At 44.7% G+C, this 25331-nt stretch overlaps 1 protein-coding gene across 1 annotated transcript in view; it reads right to left on the bottom strand.

Moving 5' to 3' along the window:
- Nucleotides 1-6564: 6564 nt before the first annotated feature.
- Nucleotides 6565-25331, bottom strand: part of DPMS1 (Nucleotide-diphospho-sugar transferases superfamily protein) — a 20014-nt gene continuing 1247 nt past the window's right edge. The window contains exons 2-8 of the mRNA XM_087401723.1: nt 8370-8469; nt 8207-8240; nt 8003-8079; nt 7709-7734; nt 7430-7594; nt 7185-7299; nt 6565-7028 (exon numbers count right to left, since the gene is read on the bottom strand). Of these exons, the coding sequence (XP_087257849.1) occupies nt 6924-7028; nt 7185-7299; nt 7430-7594; nt 7709-7734; nt 8003-8079; nt 8207-8240; nt 8370-8469 (622 nt within the window). The 3' untranslated portion in view covers nt 6565-6923. The remainder of the gene's footprint in view (nt 7029-7184; nt 7300-7429; nt 7595-7708; nt 7735-8002; nt 8080-8206; nt 8241-8369; nt 8470-25331) is intronic.

Here is a 25331-nt window from a genome sequence, read left to right as displayed (position 1 = left end):
GTAATGAGCTAGAGTAGGGAAAAAGGGAGGGGATAAGTTTGGAGAGAGAGGGTTTTAATGGAAATTAGGTGAAAGAGGAGGAAGAAGGGTAGAGAGAGTTGGGGGGAATTATTGAGAGAGGGAGAGGGGAGAGGTAGTTTAAAAAGGGTTGTCAAAGGATTTATAAAGGAAAGAAAAGTAATTTGCAAGGATAATGAGAATTGTGTGTGTGTGTGTGTGTGTGTGTGTGTGTGTGTGTGTGTGTGTGTGTGTGTGTGTGTGTGTGTGTGTACCCACCTTTGCCCCAATAGGATACAACACACTAGGTGAGACAGTAGGTCATCACCTAGTGTGATGACCTACTGTCTACCTGAAGAGGTTAAGAAGTATTGAGAAGTGTAAATTTGAGGAATGGAAAATATGTTCTTGAGTAAGGTAGGTCAGAATTTAGTAGTGTGAAAGTAAATAGAATAAGTTGAGGTCTTAGTAGTAGCAATAACAAGCAAGGAGAGGAAAGTGGGCAATTCTAACAATTGTTTGCATTTGAAGTGTCCTTAAAAAGGTGAAAATTTAAAAGGTAAGTGGAATAAAATAATATTGCTCAGAAGAGCAATGAAAAGAGTCAAAAAGCCAAGGCCATGATGACTTAAATGTATTGTTGGGAGGCGGGAGTGAGAGTCGGAGTGAGTTGTCGAGAGATATGGATTGGATTGTGACGTCCCATGAATATTTCTGCAAGGATAAGAGAAGGATTAGAAGAACGTTTTTAGAAAAAATTAATGATAAACAACAAGTTAAAGAAGGGAGTCAAGAAGGAAAAAAGGCCTTAATGACTTAAGTGTACTATGTGCAACCGTCCAAGTTGCAGGGGAAAGAGTGTGTGTGTAGAAGACATTACAACACCCCTTTCCATAGTGAAGAGAAGACAATTTAGAGTAGGAATGAGAAATGTTTTATTGTCAAACTTTAAAATAAATAGAAAATCTACTAAGAATGAAGTAGCATCACTAGAGGCTAAACATTTTTTAATGAAAAAAGGAAATGTGAGAAGTTGAGCTTTGATAAGTCGTTGGCAGCATCATTTTTATTAAAGAGGGGAATCTGCCTACCTGCCACCATCCAACAAGAAAAATGATAAGAACCATGTTTTAACTTAGTTGGGAAGACAAGTGTCATAAACACCCCTACCTTGTTATCGGGATCACATTAGAAATAGAAGCTAAGCAACAAACTTAACCAGCTAGATGTATGCTAGGAAAATGAAAGAGAATACATTAAGTTGAAATTAGTATGGGGTTTTTTTCAAGGGTCAGGGGAAAACAAGAGTAATAAAAAGAAAAAATTAGATAAGTGTGTGAAAGATTTGCAACGAGAGAGGAAGGGTTTTTTTATAAGAGAGGATGATCATTTACAAGTAAATCATGGGATAACAAAAGAGTTTAACATAATTATGAGGGCATGGGGGGATTAAAATGGGATTTTTAGAACACATAGAGAGATAAGAAAGGAAAGGTAACCCTAAAAGAGGGTTATGAGAGAGAATTTAGTGTATGAAGAGAAGGGGGAGGGTATTTAAAATATTAGTGGGAAAAACTATTAGTGTGTGGGGGGGGGGGGGGGGGGAAGATATAAAAAGTAAAGAAGAGAAAAGATATAGTAAGAGGGGGGTAAATTTTAAAAGAAGTATAAACAAATTTTTTGAGAAGGGGAGGGTGAAAAGATGTACAGAGGAGATAGAGAGAGGGGGAGGGGGGCGTGTTGCTTAGGAGGGGGGGTTAAAGAATTAAAGGGGGGGGGGAAGGGTTAAGGAACCTGTAGAGTATTCCACACGAAGCGCAAGTCGCAACGTACATGCAACCGTGGTCCAAAACTCCAAAAGACACGGGCGGGGATAGGAAGGAGCAATGGGTTGGCGTCGCAGCACCAAGGTCGAGAGCCAAACGGTCAAAGACCCATAAAGAGCACACAAGCGGGGCACCGTGGGGGAAGTGAAGTTTGCACAGCCAAGCAGAGAGTGCTTGGAGACCCGTAGGATAGCGTGACAGCCGGGGCAGCGGGACAGTCGGGGGGGTTGTGAGGGAGTAGGAGCAGGTGGGAGAAGGAGGTAAGAGGGACAAGCTTAAATAGGTGAGGGGAGTGAGGTAGTTAGAAAAGTCAGGGGTTGAAGAAACTAGTGATTTGAGGAGAATAAATAGTCAGGGGGATTTTTGTTTAGGGAGAAAAACTAGGGCACTAGGCAAAGTTAGGAAATTAGGAAGAGAAAAATATCAAAATTTTAGAAAATTTTGGAAATTTTGGAAAAAAATTAGAGAAAATTTTAGGAAACATCAGGAGAAATTTAGCAACAATTAGGAGAAATTAGAGAAACTGATGGGGAGGAAATAAACAAAAAAGTAGGAAGACTCAATGGAAATTTTAGTGAAAAACAAAGGGAAAAAGGGAAGAAATGGTCACGATGCTCTTCCACTTTGACTAAAAGTGCTACTCCATGTTGACCAAAAGTGTCGCTTGGGATGGGCTCCAATTGAGGACCAAATTAGGGTGAAGCTCATACTTTTATTTTTTCTCCTTGAGGCATGCTTTAGGGCTTTAGTGGCATTTTGGTGAATTGAGTAGAACAACTCCCAATAGTCCTTTATATAGGAGAGAGTCCCCCTTAAACTAGCCCAACTAGTTTCTACAACATGTCGATTAAGTAGCGTGTGCTGGCCACAAATGTGGGTTGATGGCGAACCCCTACCTAACTTTGATCAAGGCCCCTTTGTTCATGTGTTACCTAGTATAGGAACGACATGGCCCAATACATATTGACCCCCCTCCATGGGCCTACATAAGCCCTTCAAGCATCCATACTTGCCCCTTTGTTGTGGCATGTTTGTTGCTAGCCATATCCATGGTGGACTTGTGGACGTCCCACATGTAAGCCTTAGTTTGCTACCTACATGCAATCCACCTTACTACCCATGTTGCAGCTAACTATCCAAAATAGAAACAATGCTCATATCAGTCCATAAGGCATTAGGAAAAAAGGGAGCTCACTTTGCGACCCTGAGAAAATTTCACAATTTCTTCATTTTTCTTTCCTCTAAAACACTAAAATACGACAGAACTCCTACTAACGCAACCAACTTGTCAAATCGCTTTCATTAGTACACTTTTTTTGCGGAGCCTTTTTGGCCTTTTTCGGGCCCTCGTTTTCAGTGTTTCAAATGTCGTTCCGAGGGTTTTGGCCTGCTCCGAACGCGTTGGTGATGTCAGAAGTACCAAATTCTGCACCGTGCATTAGATATAATAAAGTAGCTCAAGTATCCTCATTGAATGCAAACTTGACAATATTTCTTTTTTCTTCCTTTTTTGTATTTTTTCAACGTTACATTGGCCCTCTTTTGATTGGTGGAGGGCCATTTTCCTTGCAGGCTAAAAGGCCCCAAAATGAGTTTCCTTTTTTCCTAATGCAGTCTCTACTTCTACCCACCTAGTAGTTCACTCTTTCCCATGCTTTTATAGATATGATACACACACACACACACACACACACACACACGTGTAGAATAAACATATGCACACAACGATTTGCATATGCACACACATGCGCATGCCCTTGTACATGCACACATGCACACGTGCACAGACATGCACTCACGGATGCACATGCATGGGTACAAACACACACACACACACATACAATTCTCATTATCCTTGCAAATTACTTTTCTTTCCTTTATAAATCCTTTGACAACCCTTTTTAAACTACCTCTCCCCTCTCCCTCTCTCAATAATTCCCCTTAACTCTCTCTACCCTTCTTCCTCCTCTTTTACATAATTTCCATTAAAACCCTCTCTCTCCAAACTTATCCCCTCCCTTTTCCCCTACTCTATCTCATTACATTCCTCCTAATTAGTTCTTAACTTTTCATAGTTTTCTCCTAATTTCTCATAATCCTAATTTGTCCTTTTCACTCCCTAGCATAACCATACTCCTCTAATTTTTCTATATTTTCCCTTAATTTCCCTCAAACTCCCTTATTTTCCCCTTAATTTGTCTCTAATTTTCTCCGTATTTTTTTCTCAATCTTCCTTATTTTTCCTAATCTCTCTCTCTCTCTCTCTCTACCCTCTTCCTATCTCTCTCTACCATCTCTCTCTCTATCCTCTTCCTATCTCTCTCTACCATCTATCTCTCTCTCTCTCTCTCTCTCTCTCTCGTCCCTTCATTTCTCTCCCAAAAACCCCTCTTTCTCTTTTCCCAAAGCCCCCCTTTTTAACCTATTCATCCCCTCTACTAAGTATTAATTCTAATCTTTCCTAATTTTCCTAATTTTTCCTAAAATTTCTTAAGTCTCTTTCTTACCCTGTCCCCTCTTTTCTCCTTTATTATTATTTGGTACAATCCCCTGTTTTCTTTCCTAAGTTTTCCTTTTTCATATCATCCTCTAATTATTTCCCAACTGTTCCTAACCCTCTCCTATTTTTCCTATTTTTCCTATAATTCTCTGTTTCCCCTATTTCTTCCTCACTTCATAAAAACACCTAATTTTCCATTGTTGATTATATTTCCAAAATTGTGTGCCGTCTATTTACTCATGTCTCTAAGTAAGATCTTGAGTGATAGATGATCTCTCACAACATTCATTCCAAGGTGTTAACTAGAGAAGCAAGCCCAATTTTATTTGACGTGGTATCACAGCCCAAAGGATCTACATTAATATCTACACATACAACTGAAGGGTGGAGGTCTTTGTGTGGATAAAGGATAATCCAACTCTTAGTATAGTGTGTTGTTGCTAAGTTGGCTGTAGTGTATTTCATTTGAAGTTTTTTTAACATGGCATTTTGCATGCCCACATGTGAGGTGAAGAAGTTGAATGTGACGAACTAGTTGATTTGGAATGTGAAGATTCCGAAAAGCATACATGGGAGGTGATGAAAGGAGTGGAGCTAACCGAAGCATGTGACAGAATCCATAAGTATGCTCACTAAATTTGTATATCTAGTAGTTATCTGAGAGTGGGTGCAGAAAGAACTATCTACCACTACGAGGACAACTCTAACTCATTGATACATATTTTGATTGCAAATTCCAAATTTGAGGCTTGGACAATCTTAAAGAATTGCTTTGAGGATCATTAAACTCCAAAATAAATTGTTCAACTTAACAATAGAGAAAAGAGGATTTCTACAAACCCACTTGATCAAGATGAAGTTCTTGGGGGTTGGGTGGCAAAAGGTTATTATGATAAGGATACAAACTAGTTAGCCATGCTCATGGTCAATAAGCTTCGAAGGACCTTTGGGGTTCATCACGCCTTTTACAATTGGAAAATAATCAAAGCCTCTCTCTTTTAGGAAGCTTGGGCCCTTGTTGCATTAGTGTAACCCAACAAGGGCAAGCCCAAAGGCTAACAAGGATTGTTTAGACGAGGCAAAGGACTCTAAACATAGTGGGACAACAAAAAGAGGAAACATTGTTGTGGTGACAACCTAGAAGCTTTTCATGGAACATCAAGAATGTGGCACTAGATCAGAAGAAGGGGTACTAGTCTCAAGAAGGGGAACTAGTCTCAAGAAAACTAGTTGAAGTCAAACAAGGCACATGTGGTAACAAAATAACTTTGTTTAATGGTTGCTCCTCCAAATTTTAAGGTGAAGTATCTTGACAACAGTTTAATAATGTTTGAGCGATGGTTTGAAGAGCCTACATGACCAAAGTCTTTTTTGAAAGTGTGGAAGGAGCCGTTGCTCTATTAATGGAGTTGAAGACATAATTGTCATCACCAAGAAAATAGGATGAGGCAAGACCTTCAAGGCCAAGGAGCTTGGCAACAGTGTTTGGAGGATGAGTTCAAAGTTACTTGCGTGTGCTGAGATGGATGGACTTTCACTAATGGTAGGTACTTTAGGAGGTATCAAGGATGGACTTTCATCAATGGTGGATACTTTAGGGAGGCATCAAGCGACAACATCAAGAGGAGAACCGAGGGTTAGTATTTTCTTCGTGCTTTATTAATAATTTCCATCTATTTTGGGCACTTTGCCCTACCGTTCTCACTTGCTAGCATTCTCAATTGGTTGAAGAATGGAAGGAGAAGCCTTCCAAATAGACCAAGGGCGAAGCATCATTGCAGAGGCATTCATAGCCTCCTGCATGAGTCGAGTGTTGACAAAAGGCAATTAATCGAGAAGTAGTTCAATGCAAGCAAAAACTTTGATACAATGTGTGAACGCATTATCATCTTGAAACTTTCAACTTGCACCCATGAATGCAACGCCAAAGAAACCTACTATTTGAAACAATGTAAGAAGCAGCTCTTTCAGCCACTGTTTTCCTCGTACCATTTTAATCCCCATTAGGAAATAGGAAATATCGAAATGGTGAACATTTCTTTGGCGTCAAAGATTATTATTTTTTGGGTGTGACATTACATTTTCACCTCTCTCATCGCTTCCAACTCCTCTCACTTCCCAAGCCTCTCCTCTCTCAGCCTCTTCTCTCCCCCATATATATCCCCCCTATCCTCTCCCCTCTCTCCTCTTCCCATTTTGCTATCTACTAATGGATTTTATTTTCTCTTTTGTTTGAGCTAATTCACAGTATCCCATGAGTGTTTTGCGCCACCTTGTTATGTACATGTAATTACTTTAAGATCACCATATATAGTAAATACTGCATGCTGTCGATGTCCTGCAAATTGTAAGAATGCCACAGCCCAAGCATACTAACACTCTTATTTTCTTAGAATTTAGATTTGACCACCTTTTTTCGTGGTGCATGTCGGAGATGCCATGTTTTGGTCTTTGTATAGGACCAGAAAGGCAAGTAGCACAGATATTGCTTCTCTGTCCATCGGGTGCAAAACAGAGTAGATAACTCTAATCGTTCTAATAAGTTGATTACTAGAGGTAATTACACAGCACACCATACTCTCACAGAGCATATTATCAAATCATGTTGTAAGCAACAGCCAGACAAGCCCCTTGAGATACTGAACAATCTCAGACCCTCCAAGCTTTGAGGTCCCATATACTCTATCCACAAAAGTAATTGGAACCTACATACCACAGATACTGAAAGATCAGTTACTAGCAAGTACATGAGTCCTTGGACAAATTGAAAAGGGTGCCATATATCAACAATATTGCTCTTCTGTTGGACTTCACCGCACAAGTAATTTTAAACAGACAGAATGCAGACAAAAAAGACAGACCTCCTCAATTCTAAATGCTTTTCGAGAAGCTCGAACAATCAGCTCCATTTGAAATACATAGCCCTTGCTTACACAAGCATTCACAAGTTCTTCAAAAACTCCTTTTTTGTATAAACTGCAGACATCAGAAAGTCATTACAGTATGAACTTGCTTACAAGGGAGAGCAGAGTGAAATCTTCATAAAAAGTATAAAATAAGAAGAAAACGAGAACGTTTGGTATGCCAACAAACAAATTTAGCTAACCGGAAGGAACCAGTCAAATCCGATACCCCAGGCCACAATAATGTCTGCGCAAGAACGTTTGCCCCTCGACTAGTCAGTTTGCGACGCAGGTCCCAACCATGAACACCACCACCATTGACATAGCGTGTGCCTGTAACAATGTCAGCCCCTGTCTCCTCTTGACTTCTGCACAATCAATTTTATTTAGCAAAAGAGAAAAGAGTACACAGGCATTTTCCAGGTGTCCATATTCCTTGCAACAAAGAGGAGGCGGCATGCAGTAAACATAAACAGACAAACCTGATGAAATTTGGAAGGTACTTGGGCTGCACAATACAAAGCCCAAAAAATTTAGATTAGAACACCTTATAAATGCAAAGAGAGAAAATAACATCGTCCAGTCTCCTTCCCAAAAGCACGATTAACAAATGTAACAATGATGAAACTATCATCATTTTCTACATCATCTTTCCTATTCGAAACTTCCCTACATAGCCTCTAAATCACCACTGTTGTTTCTTGTTACTTGGAAAAATCAATGCAATTGCATCCAAAATGTAATAAAGAGAAGAGACACTTGGAAATGAGGCACACATGGTGAGAGAGATCAGCATCCATTATGATGATGAAATCCCCTGATGCATGCTTCAAACCATGCACGTAAGCTGTCCCTGAACAGTAGAATGGGATTCAAAATTCAGTCTCTTCACGCAATTCATTTCAACAGATATGAAGACGAAGAACAGCATGCTTTTTTAATACATGAGAGCCTGTCACTAGTACCGTATTCCTCCTTACCTAAACCAAGCTTGGCAGATCTTGGTCTCAAAAGCTGTAGGAAGCAATTAAACATGAAAATATTAGTGTCTTATTTTGTAGTACTGCACGTAGTTAAGTTGAAGCATAAACAATTGTAACATCAAACAGTATTCAAAAAACATCAATTAAAGGAAGATCATACAATTCGGTTCTCTCCATAAAGCTTCTGTAGCTGCCGAACAATGTCTTGTGTACCATCAGGACTCGCATCATCAATAACGATCATTTCAAAGCTGACATCTCTGAAAGAATGGAGGCGATGAACAAAAATTGCATACAAAGAAAAATCCATGGCTGATGTAAAGAATAGCACATCTGCTGTAGAAAACCACAGTTCCACTAAATCATCTGACTCACCACTCAAAATTTTAGTATAATAACTACCCGATGTCTCTTGAAACGAAAGAAAAAAGTGGATTTGAAGCTTAAGACATAACAAAGTCCAAGTATTTACTCAAGTACTTGTAATCTACATCAATTACTGAAGGAAATGATCCCCTTTGCTTGACTGAAGAAGACGCCTGTTTCAGTTAAATGCACTCTCTTGCAGTTTGGAGGAATGCCTGTTTCATTCTCTTGCTATGGCCTCCAGTATACCTATTACCTATCTATCCCTGACTTTGACGGGGGAAGGGTTGAGGGGGGAGCTTCGGATGGAGATTTGGAGCCATAAACGGAAGGTCTAGAGAGTCATCACCAGCATTGCGAGGATGTGACACCCACAGATCCAAAGATGTTGGGGAGAGGGAAGAAAAAAATGCCAAAGCCCTTTCTCTTATTGTTGGGATGACAAGAGACTCAATGATCCCCCATATCTAAGAAAAGGCATTTTTGAAGCATGGACTATCCTAAAGGACACCTCTGAGATGAGCAATGTGACAGCAGTGCTGAGCCTCCAAAATCAGTTGTATACAATGAGCATCGACAAAGATGACATGGTACATGACCAAAGCATGAAGGTCAAGGTGGGTCAAGATCAGGAGCACCTGTTGGTCAGAACATGTCTGATGGAGACCTATGGATGAGCCATGCTCTGATTGAACATACTTCCAGAACGTTCAAAGGTTTTTGTAACCAGCTTCACATATCACAATGTGCCGCCCCTCACCTTTGAGGAGATGGGAGCGATGATGTACAATGGAGAGGATAAGAACCTCCTTGCATGAAGCAAAGGTAAAGGCAAGGCTAAGCAACACCAAGATCATCTAGCCGTATAGCAAATAAAGTAAATGCTACTCTACAATACAGGAAAATATAAGCTAATATAGCTAACCTGTGCACACTCTAGAGACTTCAACCACGAGGTTAGAGCTAGACTTTCTAACTTGGACTCCTCTGTGGGCTTGTCTTCAATTGTCTTATTGTCCGTTTTCTTCTTCTTGAAATCCCTCACACTAGTGCCTATTGTCTCCATTTCCAGAAGATTTTTTAACCGTTTAAGGCATCTTTACCAAGAAGCTGAATTTCGTTTTTGACATATCTCCCTCATCCGAAACTCTGTTTGCTCCAACACGTTCAGCTCGCAACTCCCTATCATCCTACATATGAAATTGTTGGGGCATCTAGTTAATGCCTCAAGCATCATGAACAGAACTTCATCTTTTGCCATATCCCTCTCTCCAAAGTTCTATTTTCTACTCTCATCACCAACTAGTCTCCTACATAAAAATCATTGATAGTTTGACCCACTTGAAACAAAAATTGCAGAAACTTTAACCACCATAAAAACACATTCTTAGGGTTTTTCCTAACCTAGATGTTCACAAGTGGCCAAAATCTAATCTTATACCTAGCATTTAGGAGGAAGGAAGACTCTGAAGACTGAAAAGCATATTGATAGTTGATTTATGGACTGGTTCAGCTCAGCCCACCTTGTACCTACGCACTAGAGTTCTAACTTCTTGAATGCCCTGAATTCATAGTTACCAGGGAACAGGAACGTTCCGGAAATTTGGATGTCGGAACGGGAACGTTCCGGGAAGGGGGAACGGGAAAACAGGACCCGGAATGCCACATCATACACGACAAGTCATCATATGACATAAAACTATGTTAGAAAATGAAAGAAACTAACATTTTACAGCTTTAAACTTTATATATAAGCTCTAAAATACCCATTTGAAACTTTCAAAGAGCCCAAAAAAAAAAGGATGTTCCAAGGCCTTTCCGGTTTCCGGCCTGCTTCCTGGAACGGCGTTCCCGACATTCCGGATGTCAGAACGCCGTTCCCTGGTAACTATGCCTGAATTACCACTTTGTTCTGCCCAGTATGTCGCTGTCTGAGAAATTGTGCATGTACCAACTACCAGAACAAAGGTTTTGATACCATGTCACGAAGCTTGCTTGCTACAGCCAACTCCCTATCCCCTAGATCACAAAATCTTAACAGAAATCACTCACTCTGTGTGCATACAGTTCACAAAAGACGCAACAAGCACATATCTGACAGCTAAGACATATATAAAGAATGCCCCTTGTCAAACCCTGAAACAAAATGAGATCTCACAGTACCACCATCAAGCAGCAAGGTGCTGCCTTGATGTGGACCCTAGTGACAGAATGTTGTCTTCTAACACCTGCGATGTCCATCAGGCTCCATGGTCTCCACTAAGCTTCAATGGGCTGCAAACTACACTCTCTGAATGAATGTTCTAGATGCCAAATGGAAGCCAAAGGCTCCCTTCCTCTCTGGAACAGCCAACTGGCAGGCCAACCTGCCTTTTCTGCTGACCTCCAGTGGCCGCCTATCATGTAGCAGGCAGACCTGATTCTGCCCACCCCACTGCCCTGCCAGTGCCTCTGCTGACCAGCTCCAGGGAAAACAAAAGGCCCAACTGTCTGCCCTAATCCGCACCTGTTTGTAGGGCTCTCCAGCCCTCAGGCTGCCCCAAACAGGCTTCAAGGCTGGCTTGGTCTGCAGCCCATGTGACAGACCACATGGCTGCTCCACTGCATAAAGCTGCCCTCTGTCAGCCTCCATGTGCTGCCCATGTAGCCGATGCTGCCCACATCCCAGCCACACACACCCATTCTCTCTTTCAGATCTGCCCACATTGCATGCTGCTACGTCTACCCACATGGGTTACTCTCATCCCTTCTCATGCAGCTGGCTTCCTCCCCCATGTCCTCTTCACAATTGGCAAGATGACCCCTAAATCCCAACGCCCCTTCTCACTGACCCAATATTGTGAGCCAACACCCTGCTGAGGCGGACGCTACATCACCACCCTCAAATGAGATCGGTCCTCAATCTGTCCTCATATCCGCAGCTCCTGCTCCTGCTACCTTGGAACATGGTATCGTCCATGCAGCACCAACCACCTATGGTACCACAATTTTGTCCCCGTCACAAACATGCCAATCTCCCCAAGCGATCTAAGCACTTCCATCAAGCTCTTCCAACAAAGTCACCATCTCATAAATCTGCAAATGAGAAGGCCACCCTCCAAATGACAAATGACCTTCTAGTTGTCCCGTTCAGAACCCTAGATCCTGCCAATCACCATGCGACCAGGGTATGTTTCAACCCAACAACTAACCAGCACCATCCGCAACATGGTCCATTAAACCTCACGCAATGAGATCCTGTGGCTGCTCCATTGGTTCCCATGTCTCCACTTGAAAGGCTTCAACTGGATCACCCCCTGTAACTTCCAACATCTTGCAACTGGGCCCACATTGAGATGAGGACTCCCCCCTCTATCTGTACAGAAGGCTTACAACCTCCATTCTCCGAACACCTGAGAACACCTATACAGATAGCATTCCCAAAGTGAAGTCCTGGCGGGTATGTTGCATCCTGGCCACCATCCTGAGGGAGCAATGCCGAGTCCTCTGAGCCCCTAGACAGCTCTAGATGCAGTGAGCTACGTCTCGAGGTCCCCAATGTCACTGCAGTGACAGGCCCGTCAACTCTCATCTACTCCAGCCATTGTCCTGCTGGAAGCCCTCCATGAGCTACCAGCCAAAAGAAATAGGCGTTCTTCCTAGGGCAGAGGCTAGTCTAGAGGAGGTCCCAAACCCTCATAAGCACTTCAGGCTAAAGCCATCCCGTGAGGAACTCCATGTCGCTGCATCTAGATGAAGCCATCTAACAATGTGGGTAGTCTAGGAGGAGGACACCTCCACCACCTTCTCGGGATGCAACTGTCCTGTATGGCCAAAGCCACTATCGGATCCCATTGCATAAGGTCTACCCTCCAATAACCAGAGGGGCCCCCTAGAATGATGATCAAGTCCATATCGAAAAGGTTTGGGGTAGATGGTCCAAGTCTACTCCAAACGCCAACCAATCTGGTCCTCTACCACTCTACTGAGTCTGAGACACCATTGCACCAGGGTCTCTGTCCCCTCGCTGTAACTTGTCATGGGCAACTACAGCCCATGGCATGACTGCCTTGCTAGCAGCCCTGTAGTCCACTCATCCCACAGCAACAGCAGGACAGCAAAGTAGGTCTGCGCAATCAGCAACAGCAATAGGGCATTCTGGCAGCCTGCAGAGAAGCGCAGGCAGGCACAGAACGTGTGGCAGGATGGCAAACTGCCACATCTACAGGTCAGGTCAGCAGTCAACAGTCTTATCAAGCCACATCAATAGGTCGCGTTGCCACATTAGCAAGTCAGATTTGGACAGACCACATCAGTCTATTATTCATAGATTCAGTGTATCAGTTGGCCAACATCCAGCCCTATTCCTACATAAACCACCAATCCTCTCTCATTTCATGATCCCCTTTTTCAGCAGGAGCCTTCCTCCGTGCAGCAACAGCAGCCCCTCCAGTGTTGGCTCCACCTCCAACAGCATTCCCCAGTGCAATACCAGCCCTAGCAGCATCCACCAGCTTAGCAAAAGATGCAGCACCTTCAGCAGTAGCATCAGCAGCAGTACCTTCAGCAACAGTACACGGCGTACATGCATCAGCTCCAGGTAGTACCGCAAGATTCCTAGAAGCCCACGCAACTCTCTCAGACACAGATGCAGCAGACACCATAGCCTCTACACGATCTGTCCTCCCATGGGACAGATCAGCCATAGCCTAGGCCATGGATAGCCTTCTAGACTTAACATAGCCCTTTAGTGGGACTCAGGCATGCCCTCTTTGATGTGGAAGTCACACGTATGTAGAGAGGGGTACTATTCATGATTGCCATGCCCCACTAGAAAGAGTAGGTAGCATAAATCATGATGTCCACAATGCAAGGGACACATGCTGAACTCAATCAACATATCAGCAAGGGTGAGAAGAAGATGATGGAATGGAAGGATGTGGTTAGGAAAGGCACATCAGCCCCCAAGGAGTTTATCTATGATGCTTTGGAGGCAGAAAAGAAAAGGTCCAGCAAGGCACTAGCTGTCTTGGTTAGAGGGTTAACAATGGGAGTTTTATTCACTAAAATGGGTGTCAATCTCACACGTGAGGGAGCTTGGAGGGTGGGCAAGGGGGAGACACCAATGAGACCACTAGTGTTGAAATTCCAGACTGCAATGGACAGGTCTACCCTCATGAGCATGAGGGCAACTCTGAAAGAGACTAGAATATACTTGGATGTCGACCATACTCTCTTACAGCAAGAGCACCGAAGGGCAGGAATGGTGCGCGTGATAACAGCAAGAGAAGCAGGAAAATGGGCTGCCTACGAGGGTGGTAAAGTGATCATTCGAAAGAGAGTAGAAAAGGAAAAGAAGGAAGATGGGGAGATGGACAGCACATGACTGTGTCGAGCCCATGAGATGAGTGCACAAAATACACTGAAGATGGCAGTATGGAATTGCAATGGTACCCTCTAGACTGACCCGGGGGTTTCTCAAAGACATACACCGACAGAAACATGATCTTCTATACTGAGACACATGAGAGCCTAGAGAGAGGACTGCCCTCAATGATAGGATATACATGGGAGTCAGCCCACTAGAAGACGGTGGGAAACGGGGCTCGGGAGGTGTAGCTGTCTTTTTCAGAACACACTTGAGACCACTCATATCTATGGTACAGAGAGGAGCATGCACGGCATATGTGGGCGAGACCCGAGAGCTTCCGGCCCTACTTGGAGATGATGTAGATCTTGCCTTGAACACTCTTGTCTCAATGGCACAGGATGATGCCACTCCTACGACTCGATCCACAGCACATGTCCCAGCAGGAAAGATGCCTCGGATTCGATGACGAGTGCAAAGAGATAAGATCTCGCCTCACACGGGAGCGAGCCTTGGGCCATGATCCATCGGAAGACACATGAGGTGCAACAGATCTTTTGATGGATGACACATTGTAAGAGGCAGGCCTTCCTCACACACATGATGGATGGGGTGATCCGATCATTTCGAGAGGGAGATCCTACCATTAGGTGGGGGCTTCTAGCTGAGGGGAAGCCGCCTATCCCCATCACAGACCCAGATATTTGGCACACATATGCTAGCTCACTTTATGATGTCCCGATGCAGACACCACCCGATATGTCATCTATGCGTAGGCGCACCACTTGTCACTTGTTCACTGCACAGAATGTACAAGCTACACTTGGTCGGCTTCATAGTCGGAGAGCCCAAGATCACAAGGGGCTACAGATTGAGCATTTTGCACATGGGCAGGAGGTTCTGGGAAGTTTTGGCTTCGGTTTTAGCGCAAATATTCATCCACACTGTATGCCACGGCTTTCCACTTGCTTGGAGTACTACCATCATTGTGCCGATACACAAAGCAAGGAACCCCATGGACATTGGGAACTACCACATGCTTATGAATTGGCCACACTTTGGTCGAGATTTACGGGTCGGTACTAGATAGGGAGATCAAAGGCTACACAGAGGCACATGGCAACAGGATCTAGGACAAGAAGGATTCAGAAGACCACACTCCACCCTAGATCACATCTTCACCTTGCATTCCTTCATTGAACAGGCGAAGTGGAGATCCCAGAAAGCCTACGCTTGCTTTGTAAACTTCCGGAAGGCCTTCGATACTCTCCCACGATCTCGCATGATCAAGAGACTCCAAGAGATGCACATTCCAAAGGTCATGATATGGCGGGTGATGCACCTATACGAGTCTACCAGAGGTAGAGTTCGTGCCCCAGGAGGCCTACCAAATAGGGTTGAGAGCATGATTGGAGTGAAGTAGGGATGCCCTCTTTACCAACGATACTATATGAGAGGGGTAACTGCTGGCTGATTTGATGATACTATATGCGGATGGCATAGTCCTTATATCATCTTCAACAGATAGACTATAGAGACATCTAGAGGCTTATTTTGCAAAGAGAGAGAGACTTGACAGTCAACCTTGGGAAGATCAAGGTTAAGAGCTTCAACACCTCGCGTGCAGTGCTCCATCGACATAGCTTCACTTATCAAGATGAGCCAGCGGAGATAGTGCAGTCTTATACATACTTGGGAGCAGTCTTCACAGGTCAGTGTTCACGATGACCATGCAGGCAGGGCATGACTCGCACGAGGTTAGGGAGCTTTAGCCTGACTAGAGAGAGCTTGTGCTTTCAGGTACACTTTCACGATCCGCCGATGAAGGGCTGGCTTTTTGACACCCTAGTGAGACCAATTGCCATGTATGCATCACCCTTTTGGAGGAGTGATCTATTGGCAACAGAGTGGAGGAGATTTGAGTGGCTACAAGTGACTATGGGGTCTAGGATGATTCAGTGTAAGCCTTCAGTCGCCCAGCAGATAGTACATGCATAGTTCATCAGGACACCTCTGTAGGTTGATGCCATTTTTTAGACGGTGACGTTCCTCCACAAAGCTTGGGTCCTACCCCAATGGAGACTCCCGAGGCTAGCACAAGAGTCATCCAAACGGCTAGCAAAGAGTGGGGTCGATACAGTATGGTATGCACAGGTATCCACATGGTTTGCCAAGCATGGTACTCAGATGATCAACTTCCCCCTTTCAGTATAGTATGGATACACCACCTGAGTTGATCCCACGAGATGATAACAGTATCATACGGTTATATCTCCTCTAGCTCCGTACATCTCGGACTTTTTTTTTTCACGGGGGGGGGGGCAGGCAAGAGCTCCACAACAAGATCCAGTTCTATCATGATCACTTCCTCAAAGAGTCTAAGATGTACTAAAGATTGCCATTGGACAGAGGCACGTCTCATCCCACCACCTGATGATTGAGCCAGGGAGAGCTGCAAGCATACCCAAAGAGCAACAGATATGCAAGCTATGCACGCTGGGGGAAGTCGAGACAGAGGAGCATTTCTTATCTGTCTGCCCAGCCTACTACAAGATTCAAGGACGATACCATTGCCTCTTTCAGGTGGGACACAAGTTTGGCCCACTCTCACGGCTAATCCACTTCTAAGACCAGGTTTGCATTGGCTCTATTTGATTCAGATATGACGACGCGCAAAGACACTATTGCGACAGATCAAAGAGCAGCAAGAGATGACCATGCTGCGACATGTCACGGGTTTTATGCATTTGAGTCAGCTCCAGGACATAGTGGAGTGTAGGAGGAGCTAGCTGACATGAGGGCATTATAAATTGGCGGGGAGAGATGACACAACGCTGCCGTGAGAGGGATGACACATGCGACACGAAGACTGGCGCAGTTAGTAAGAGAGTATTCCCAGCCTTTTGCATGTTACATTGGTATCAGAGATTCAAAATTTCCCCTAAGATTGTGAGGAGCACCAAAAGGAAGACGAAGCAAGACATCCTCGGTGTCTTCTACAATATGTAGTCTCTCCATATACACTTCAGCCTCAATGGGAGATGCCCAGTCTTGGAAGAGCCACCACAGGTGGAAGAGATGGAAGAGAACCTCCAAATTGTGCATTACACAAAAAAGAGAGGGCCCTGAGGCAAGGTCACCCACATGTACCTTGTGAGATAAAATCTATTCGAGGGCCTAGCTCTTATTTCTAAACAAGGTGTGATGTGCTCTCTCTCTCTCTCGCTGCCGTTGAGGCTGAGAGAGAGGACCTTGATGAGATGAGAGCATCATGGATTAGTAGCGGGGGTCCCCGCCACGATGCTGCCAGACGAGAGACGCACTCCACAGGCGACACAGAGAGGGACCAGAGCACACACGATCAAGGTACGGTCTATTTCAGCCCTCCTCAGAGGTGACTGTTAGAGACGAGACGTCACCCTTGACGTAGCCCATTGGATACAGAGGTCGACGAGACCACGCCCTCCACCGCATCGAGAGACAGCTCGACAGACACAGATATGAGAGCTCCTCACATAGAGAGCGACTAGGTTACCTGGATATATTTGGAGCCTGGGCATGTACTAGGAGCGTTAGCTCTTAGCACCTGATACTCTTCTGATATTTTGCTTTTGCTACTCTACTATTTTGTTCACTAGCTTAGCACTTTAGCTTTCAGCAAGGGCCTTAGTGAGCCCTTTGCTTCAGCCCTTAGTGGCTTGTGTGAGTTACCTTTTGGTTTTGCATTTTGTCTCATAAGCCCGGCCTCCTGCAGACGTACATACATCTCTCTCTCTCTCTCTCTCTCTCTCTCTCTCTCTCTCTTGTATCGTGACTTTTATGGGTCCCATGGGTCGGTATTTCGGCCCCCAGAGGACGGTAATACATTCTTCTTCTTCTTCTTCTCCATCCACACACACACACACACAATCACAGTAAGGCCCTTATTTCTGGGCCCTAGTGTGATGTGCACTCTCTCTCTCTCTCTCTCTCTCTCTCTCTCTCTCTCTATCTATCTACACACACACACACACACACATATGTATATATAATTTTTTAAAATTTTTTTTTGAGTGCTTTCCTAGCTGAATCGTCCAAATAGTACAACCAGTGCATGGTGACGACCGCTCTGCCAAGATGATCATTAGTCATGGAGAACAGTTCGACTCCGTCATGGAGGGCAAGGTAGAATCAACGCAGGTAGATCCCCCATAACCAATACCTCCACCAATAGAGGCATGGGTATCACCTTTAGATGGTTGCTATGATGCAGGCCATCATGCAGATGCAAGCTCAGCAACCAAAGAATCTCTTCGGTCACATGCTACAACTTCAAGGACTGAGGGATAGTCGTTGTTAGAGTTTAGCATCTTTTGATGTATCATGTGTAGAGTAGGAGTGAGGGCCTTTGTTGTGAGTGTGCCCGTGAGAGGATAGTGTAGGAGGGGGGTTGGATGTGTACCTGGGCATGTGTCTCTGACAAGGTATTGTGGAGATTTAGCCACCTTTGGGGAAGATTCAGCTATCTGGAGACTTCACTAGGGTATTGTGCTTATGCCAAGAGGGAGCGGACCAGTACTGCACTAAACAGGGCATGATTTACGGCCCTGGGGGGCTTGCTCACTGCCACAACTAGAGTGGTCCAGCGTGGCGGGCCATCCATGCCATCTCTTGAGCTAGATACCCGACATCTTTGGTCGGGTTTCCAGGGCAGTTCATCCAACTAGTGGTAGGGGTGGACCGATCTACTTGTTGGCCCCCTTAGTCAAGCTGGTCGGGCCCTTTGTAGCAGGCCGACTAGAGAGGGTGAGGCTATTATAGGCCCCTCCTTCCACCATTGCATTCATCTCATTGTATGGAGGTTTTGCCCAGCAGTTGAGGGCTTTTCCCTGAGATCCCTCTCTCTCTCTCTCTCTCTCTCTCTCTCTCTCTCTCTCTCTCTCCTTCCTTGTGGTGTGTGTGCTCTTTCTTTTTGTTCAGTTTCCCCTGCACTCTCACATGGTATCACAGCCAAAGGTTGGTTAAAGACCAGAGACATGGAGGGCACTAGGAGCCAGTGAACTATGCTTGGAGTTTGGCTGCTGTTTGGAGGTGTTTGAAGAGGAGTGTGGGGATGTGTGGACTGTTTGGGTGTCCAGAAAGGGGTGTACTGTTTGAAGGATGTTTTCAGAATTGAAAGGAGGTGTTTTCAAGGGACGGGTCAGCAAAGGCGTGAAGGTATCTTAGGCTTCAAGCCCAGCCCTCTCCTATCTTTCTCCTTCAATCCCCTTCTCTACCTAGTTTCCCATCCACCCTCCTTTCTCAATTCCACTTTCTCTTCGTTCCGATATGGTTTCCCTATCTGAGATGGCGGAGAGCACAGTCGAAATTCCCGTATCACCCACCTTCCCCATGCACCGTCAATTGGATGGCCTCAATTATGGTGTATGGCGGGTTATGATGGAGTCCGTATTGCAATTATATGATCTAGCAGACTTCATTTTGGTGGGGGTTCATAGGTCTGATCCCTGTTAGGAAATGGAGTCAATTTGAGTGACTTTTAGTGTGTTCTAGAGTAGTACTATACTACTTTATATCCTAAAGTGCCACGTGTCACTATGGGACTTATCCCATATACATTTGACACTTAGAGTGTGTGTGCCTATCCTATAAAGGCATTGTACTTTCTCATGTCAAATCTATCAAGCCTCAAGCCTTTCTTGATCATGTAAGTACTTTGCTTGGTTGTACATTTCTTTCTAGCATTATTTCATTTCCATTATGCTTTCCATTCCATGTCTTGCATCTTCATATGGTATTAGAGCTAGGCTATCTTCCAAGAGGTTGAGGTAAGAGATTGAGGACATTGAAGCCTCTTTCCCTCATTCCCCTTGGAGGAATGCCTTCTCCAATTCCATCTTGAGCTCTACTCTCTCCACCCCGAGCCTCACCGACAATGGCAACTCAACTCACGGCTCGTGGCAGCTCCAATGGCATGTGGCAGCTCAGCTCCAATGGTTCGTCAGCTCCAATTATTTGTGGCAGCTCCATGCTCCACTCATAGGCGCCACTCTCTTGGCCTAGTGTTGTCCAGCTCGCAGCAAGTAGCAAACAAGTCGTAGCAAGCTGCTCAAGAGCCCGCTATTCTGCCCGTACCAGCTGTACAGCTAGCCGTACAACAGTACATACTGTTGCGCCGTACAACATGACTGTTGACTTCCCATACACCCTGCCCGTACACCCGCTCCTCTTCTCTGCCCGCTGCTGTTCTGTCCGCCACCTACAGCTCCATTGTGCCCGCCATCTCTTCCTCTACTCGCTTGTGCCCGCCATCTCTTCCTCTCCTACATCTGCTCTTCCTCTTCTACAACTCCATTCTATCCATCACTCTTCTCTCTCCTAGCTGCCAGCTTCATGGGTTCGATTTCCACCAACTCTCTCCTTGTGGACAAATTCAAGGGGGGCGGATTTCCCACGTGGCAAACAAAAGTGCAACTCCTTCTCATGAAAGAGAATGTTTGGGATGCCATTGAAGATGATGAAGCACTTGAGGCATCAACGAAGCCTCAATACGCAAGATTTGAAAGCAACACAATTCGAGGGCCATCGCAATCATTGGGCTTTGCCTTGATGATTCATTGATTTATCACATCGACTTTAAGTACAAGGCTAAGGAGATTTGGGCACGCCTCTAGAATATATTTGGTAACAAGATCACCAACTCCAAGGTTTTTTTGAAAATGCAATTTTATGAGTTGAAAATGGAAGAGTCTGATACCTTGAGTGCACATATAGCAAAAATTCAATCTTTAGTTCAACAACTCTCCAACTTGAAGTGTTGCCCGGATGACAAGGACAAAATGGCTATCCTCATGACAAGTATGGAAGGGATTTCTCGCTTTGAGAATGCCCTTGAAGTACTTCGCATTGCATCCACTACATTGAAAGATATGGTGTCTCTTCTGCTTGAAAAGGATCACCGCAACAAAGAATCTCCATCCTACTCATCGGATACTACACAGGCTCTTGCCTCCACCAGCAAATGGAGACCTAGGCCATCAACTCCACCAACACGAGGAAAGACATTCAAGCCATTCAAGTGCACTTACTGCAACAAGCTCAGTCATACGGAGGACAGGTGCTACCAGAAGCTTGCTCAACAACAATCGAAGAATCATGCCAGTTAGGTGGCATCCGCCACTAGTAATGATGCAGACGAAGATGACTAGCCGCCACAGGATCATGCTCTTACTGTCTGTCTCCAGCATCTAGAGGATGATGGAGATCATGATTTTGCTTTCTAAGCATGATATATTTGGGTACTCTGCCCTCGGGGTGTTTCCCAAAAATGAATGCAATAAATCAGCTCTGCCTTAGTCCTCCTAAAATGATGTATTTCTTTTCAATTTTTGGTGTGTGGCTCCATGTTCCTCATTAGTCTTTGGATCCAGGAGGGGATGTACAGTGGGAGCCATATGTTTTGGCTTTGATAGGTCTATTTGTTAGTGCATTGGCCTCCTAGACCTCTGAGTTGATCATACATCCATGCATGATGAGCCTCTGAGCCATGCTAGATGAGATTTCTATGTTATGCTCACTAGCCTATGAGCCATGCTCACTTCCCTCTAAGATTGTGTGGGAGCCATGTCTAGTTCTAGACCGGCATGCACAGTTTTTGATGACCGTCATGTTTTATTCTTAGTTCCATTCCAGTAGTCCCTCACCTTTCCTCCATGGGGGGGTGTTAGGAAATGGAGTCAATTTGAGTGACTTTTAGTGTGTTCTAGAGTAGAACTATACTACTTTATATCCTAGAGTGCCACGTGTCACTATGGGACTTATCGCATATACATTTGACACTTAGAGTGTGTGTGCCTATCCTATAAAGGCATTGTACTTTCTCATGTCAAATCTATTAAGCCTCAAGCCTTTCTTGATCATGTAAGTACTTTGCTTGGTTGTACATTTCTTTCTAGCATTATTTCATTTCCATTATGCTTTCCATTCCATGTCTTGCATCGTCAATCCCCCTGCCGCAAACCTAGGGATCCTGGAGCAGAAAGAGGCTAAGACCATGCCTCAATTTTGGGACCAGATCAATGCAAGGGTATGTTCTTTCATTTTCCTGGACTATACTCATCAAGTTATTAATCATGTGAAGCGCATGACAGTAAGCACCTAGCATCCTTGAACAATAGAACTTCTCCAATGAAGAGGGTGTCTCTAGAAGTTCAGATGAGAGGCATAATCAATGCGGAAGCACATCAACAAGCTCAAGGAGCTTTAGCAAGAGATTCTTCAGGCGAGGAAAAAGATATCATCTGAGGACATGTCCATTACATTGCTTTCCCACTTCTCTTCCCATAGTGCGCATTTTATTCATCCTTGATCACCAGTGGAAGGAGGGCCCCCTGAGTCAACACGGAACAACTCCTTGTGGCTCGAGGCTTGGAAGCCTACCTCGAACAAAAAAGAACTCCACCACCCATCCAGCAAGTACCACTGCTAATCACAAGCAAGTACTGTGGCAACACACAAGCAAGCAATCTTCCATTTGGAACCAGGATGCCTGTTGGCAGCGCATTGTGCCACATGCTGCTAGAAGGCAGGCAAAATCTGCTTCTATCTGCTTACTATTCTTCTCACGTTTTCTCTGATGCCAAGAGTGACATTTCTGGCCACAGTGATTACGTGAACGGGAAGCGTTGAGCGCTTCCTTTTCTGCATTTGACTTCCCTTCTGCTCAGTTGCAAGGCCTCTGAGCTACTGCTCTGAGAGGACTCTGAAATCTCTCTTCTTGGTCGAGTACCATGGGTACCAATTCCTCCCAAGTCCCCGCTTGTATCTGTTAGGATGTTATGACCTGGCAGACCTAAAGGGGGTTTCCTCTTGTTCTGCTGCAGCTATTGTATGATGAGCTGCTGGAAATCCAGATGGTTAGATGAGTGCCAGTGCGGGATTCCAAACACCGTAATTTCTTTGATCCTTGTGAGCAGTTGGATGCCTCATTGTTTTTGGAGCACAATGGTTCATTGATTTGGTGTTGGTCTACCAAATCGGACCTCAGAGCGGGCTTCAGAGGGTGTTGTATAGCTCAGTGATGCAATGACCATGCAGGAAAGCAGATCTTGCAGCAGTGGCAGCATCAGTTGGGTTGTGATATCAGTACAGGACAAAAACAAAAGGAATTTGCCATGCACCTGTAGCCTAGTAGCATGCGGTTCAGGTTTCCAGTGCTCATGCTGAGACAGTTCGTGCCAAGAGGGGGCTTCCTTCGACAGTACCTGTGGGGTGACGGTGGTCCACACGATGGATTCCTTCAAATGCTCCAGCGGCACACCTAGCTTCCTAGAGATGATGCTACATCCAGGAGCTAAGAGGGGGTGTTAAAGTTCATCATCTCCTAATATATCATGTGTAGAGTAGAAGTGAGGGCCTTTGTTGTGGGTGCACCCATACCATGTGAGAATAGTGTAGGAGGGGGGTTGGATGTATACCTAGGCATGTGTCTCTGCCAGGGTATCACGATTCAGCAGCAATGTGGGCCCCACATGATGCCTGGAATATCCGGGTCACCATCAAATATTTCTTGGTGAAAAGATAGTTCTGGTTCTCAGCTTCTTTTTGCAACAGACGGCTTCTTCATCGGGTCCATTTTGAGTCAGTTATGGCCTTTTTTAGTCAAATCGCTAGTCGGGAGCAGCGCTCACCTTACGAGGCATCCGGGACGTCCGGATGAGCGTCGTTGGATTTTTTAGCAAATGAAGATGCACATTTACAGTCTTTTGTGTACAGAACCTCAAATGCATTTCTGATCTGACTTTATTTATTTGTAAACAATCTAACTGGAGACATCGAAGACGATCAGCACTTGGATGAAGATGATTTGCTGAACTTGGATGAAGAAAATCAGCAGCAACCGGACAGGATTATAGAGGAAGCAATAGCAACGGACCAGTACTTCACAGATCAGGGCATGATTCGGGGCCCTGGGAGGCCTGCTTGCTGCCGCAACTGCTGGCCATAGGCTACACCTAGAGGCGGCCAGCGTTCACGCCACCCCCTGGGCTAGATACCCAACCTGTTTGGTTCGGTTCCCAGGGCAGTTCACCCAGCCAGTGGTAGGAGTGGACCAACCTGCTGGTCGGCCCCCTTACTCAGGCTGGTTGGCCCCTTTGTAGCAGACCGACTGGAGGGGGTGAGGCTATATATAGGCTCCCCCTTATTCATCTCATTGTATGGAGGTTTTGCCCAGCAGTTGAGGGCTTTTCCTTGAGATCCCTTGCACTCTCTCTCTCTCTCGGCTTTTCCTTGAGATCCCTTGCACTCTCTCTCTCTCTCTCTCTCTCTCTCTCTCTCTCTCTCCATTTTGCAGTTCAGTCCTACTCAAACACTTACTTGTTTCTCAGATATTTGTCCTTATAACACAATATATTCTCACATGTATACTCTATTTGCCGACTCATTCATAGGAGGGACCTCCGCTATAAGAGTCACTTCAGTTTAAACATGCTTTTACAAAAAAGACACACGGAAAACATTGTGAATCCTAGAAAGAGGAGGTAGTTCCAAGCTAAAGACAAGTGTTCCCACCTTTCCACTGACTTTCCAGGGACCATAAAACCTGTGAGTAAACTTTATATGGTGTTTGCTCTTCAAAAAGCACACGTGCTTATGTAATCTTTGAACTCAATATCCCTCCTATTTGGTCCATGATAGTACTTCATTTTTGCTTCAGTTTTCGCCATATTAGCATTTGCAAAAGACTGCATGCATCCTCTCAAGCTCTTCTCTAGCACTTTGATTTGACCATATGGCAATCCAAAATAGTGGATAACTTCATTGGATAGCCGACATCCAATAGAAAAGTGCTTGGATGAATTGTGACAGAAATCAGCTACTCCTCAAGCCATCTATTTACCCTTTCAATTTGACTATCAGTCTGAAAATGGTAGGCAGTGCTGAGGGTTAACTTTGTGTCCAATTGCATGAAGAACAATCCCTTCCAAAAACTGCTCTATAAACTTTGCATCTCTATCACTCACCCAAGTTAATGATTGTGATATTCAGCAGCTTATTTGCAGCTTTGAGGGTGTATTTAATGATCCCCTTCCAGGGCCTCCACCAAAGAGGAATTTAGACCATACTATGCCCTTTGAACCAGGTTCAAAAGCTCTTTATAGATTGTCTAAATCTGAGATGGAAGAAGTAAAGTGCAAGGCTTTTTGGACAAAGCGTTCATCGCTTACAGCCAGTCACCATTTTCTTCTCCAAAGCTCTTAGTAAAAATAAAAGATGGCACTAGGCTATGCATTGACCCTTGGGAGTTGAACAAATTTACCATAAAAGACGACTACCCATACCTACAGTTCATGATCTCTTCGATGAGCTTCATGGTACTAGGTATTTCACTAAGATTGTCCCCAGGGCTAGATACAATTAAATTAGAGT

Source organism: Dipteris shenzhenensis, chromosome 30, assembly GCF_047967505.1.
Source record: "Dipteris shenzhenensis isolate YYH24624 ecotype China chromosome 30, Dip_SZ_1.0, whole genome shotgun sequence".
Classification (NCBI taxonomy): domain Eukaryota; kingdom Viridiplantae; phylum Streptophyta; class Polypodiopsida; order Gleicheniales; family Dipteridaceae; genus Dipteris; species Dipteris shenzhenensis.
The sequence above is the reverse complement of the archived record's forward strand: the minus strand, read 5'-3'. Positions and strand labels throughout refer to the sequence as shown.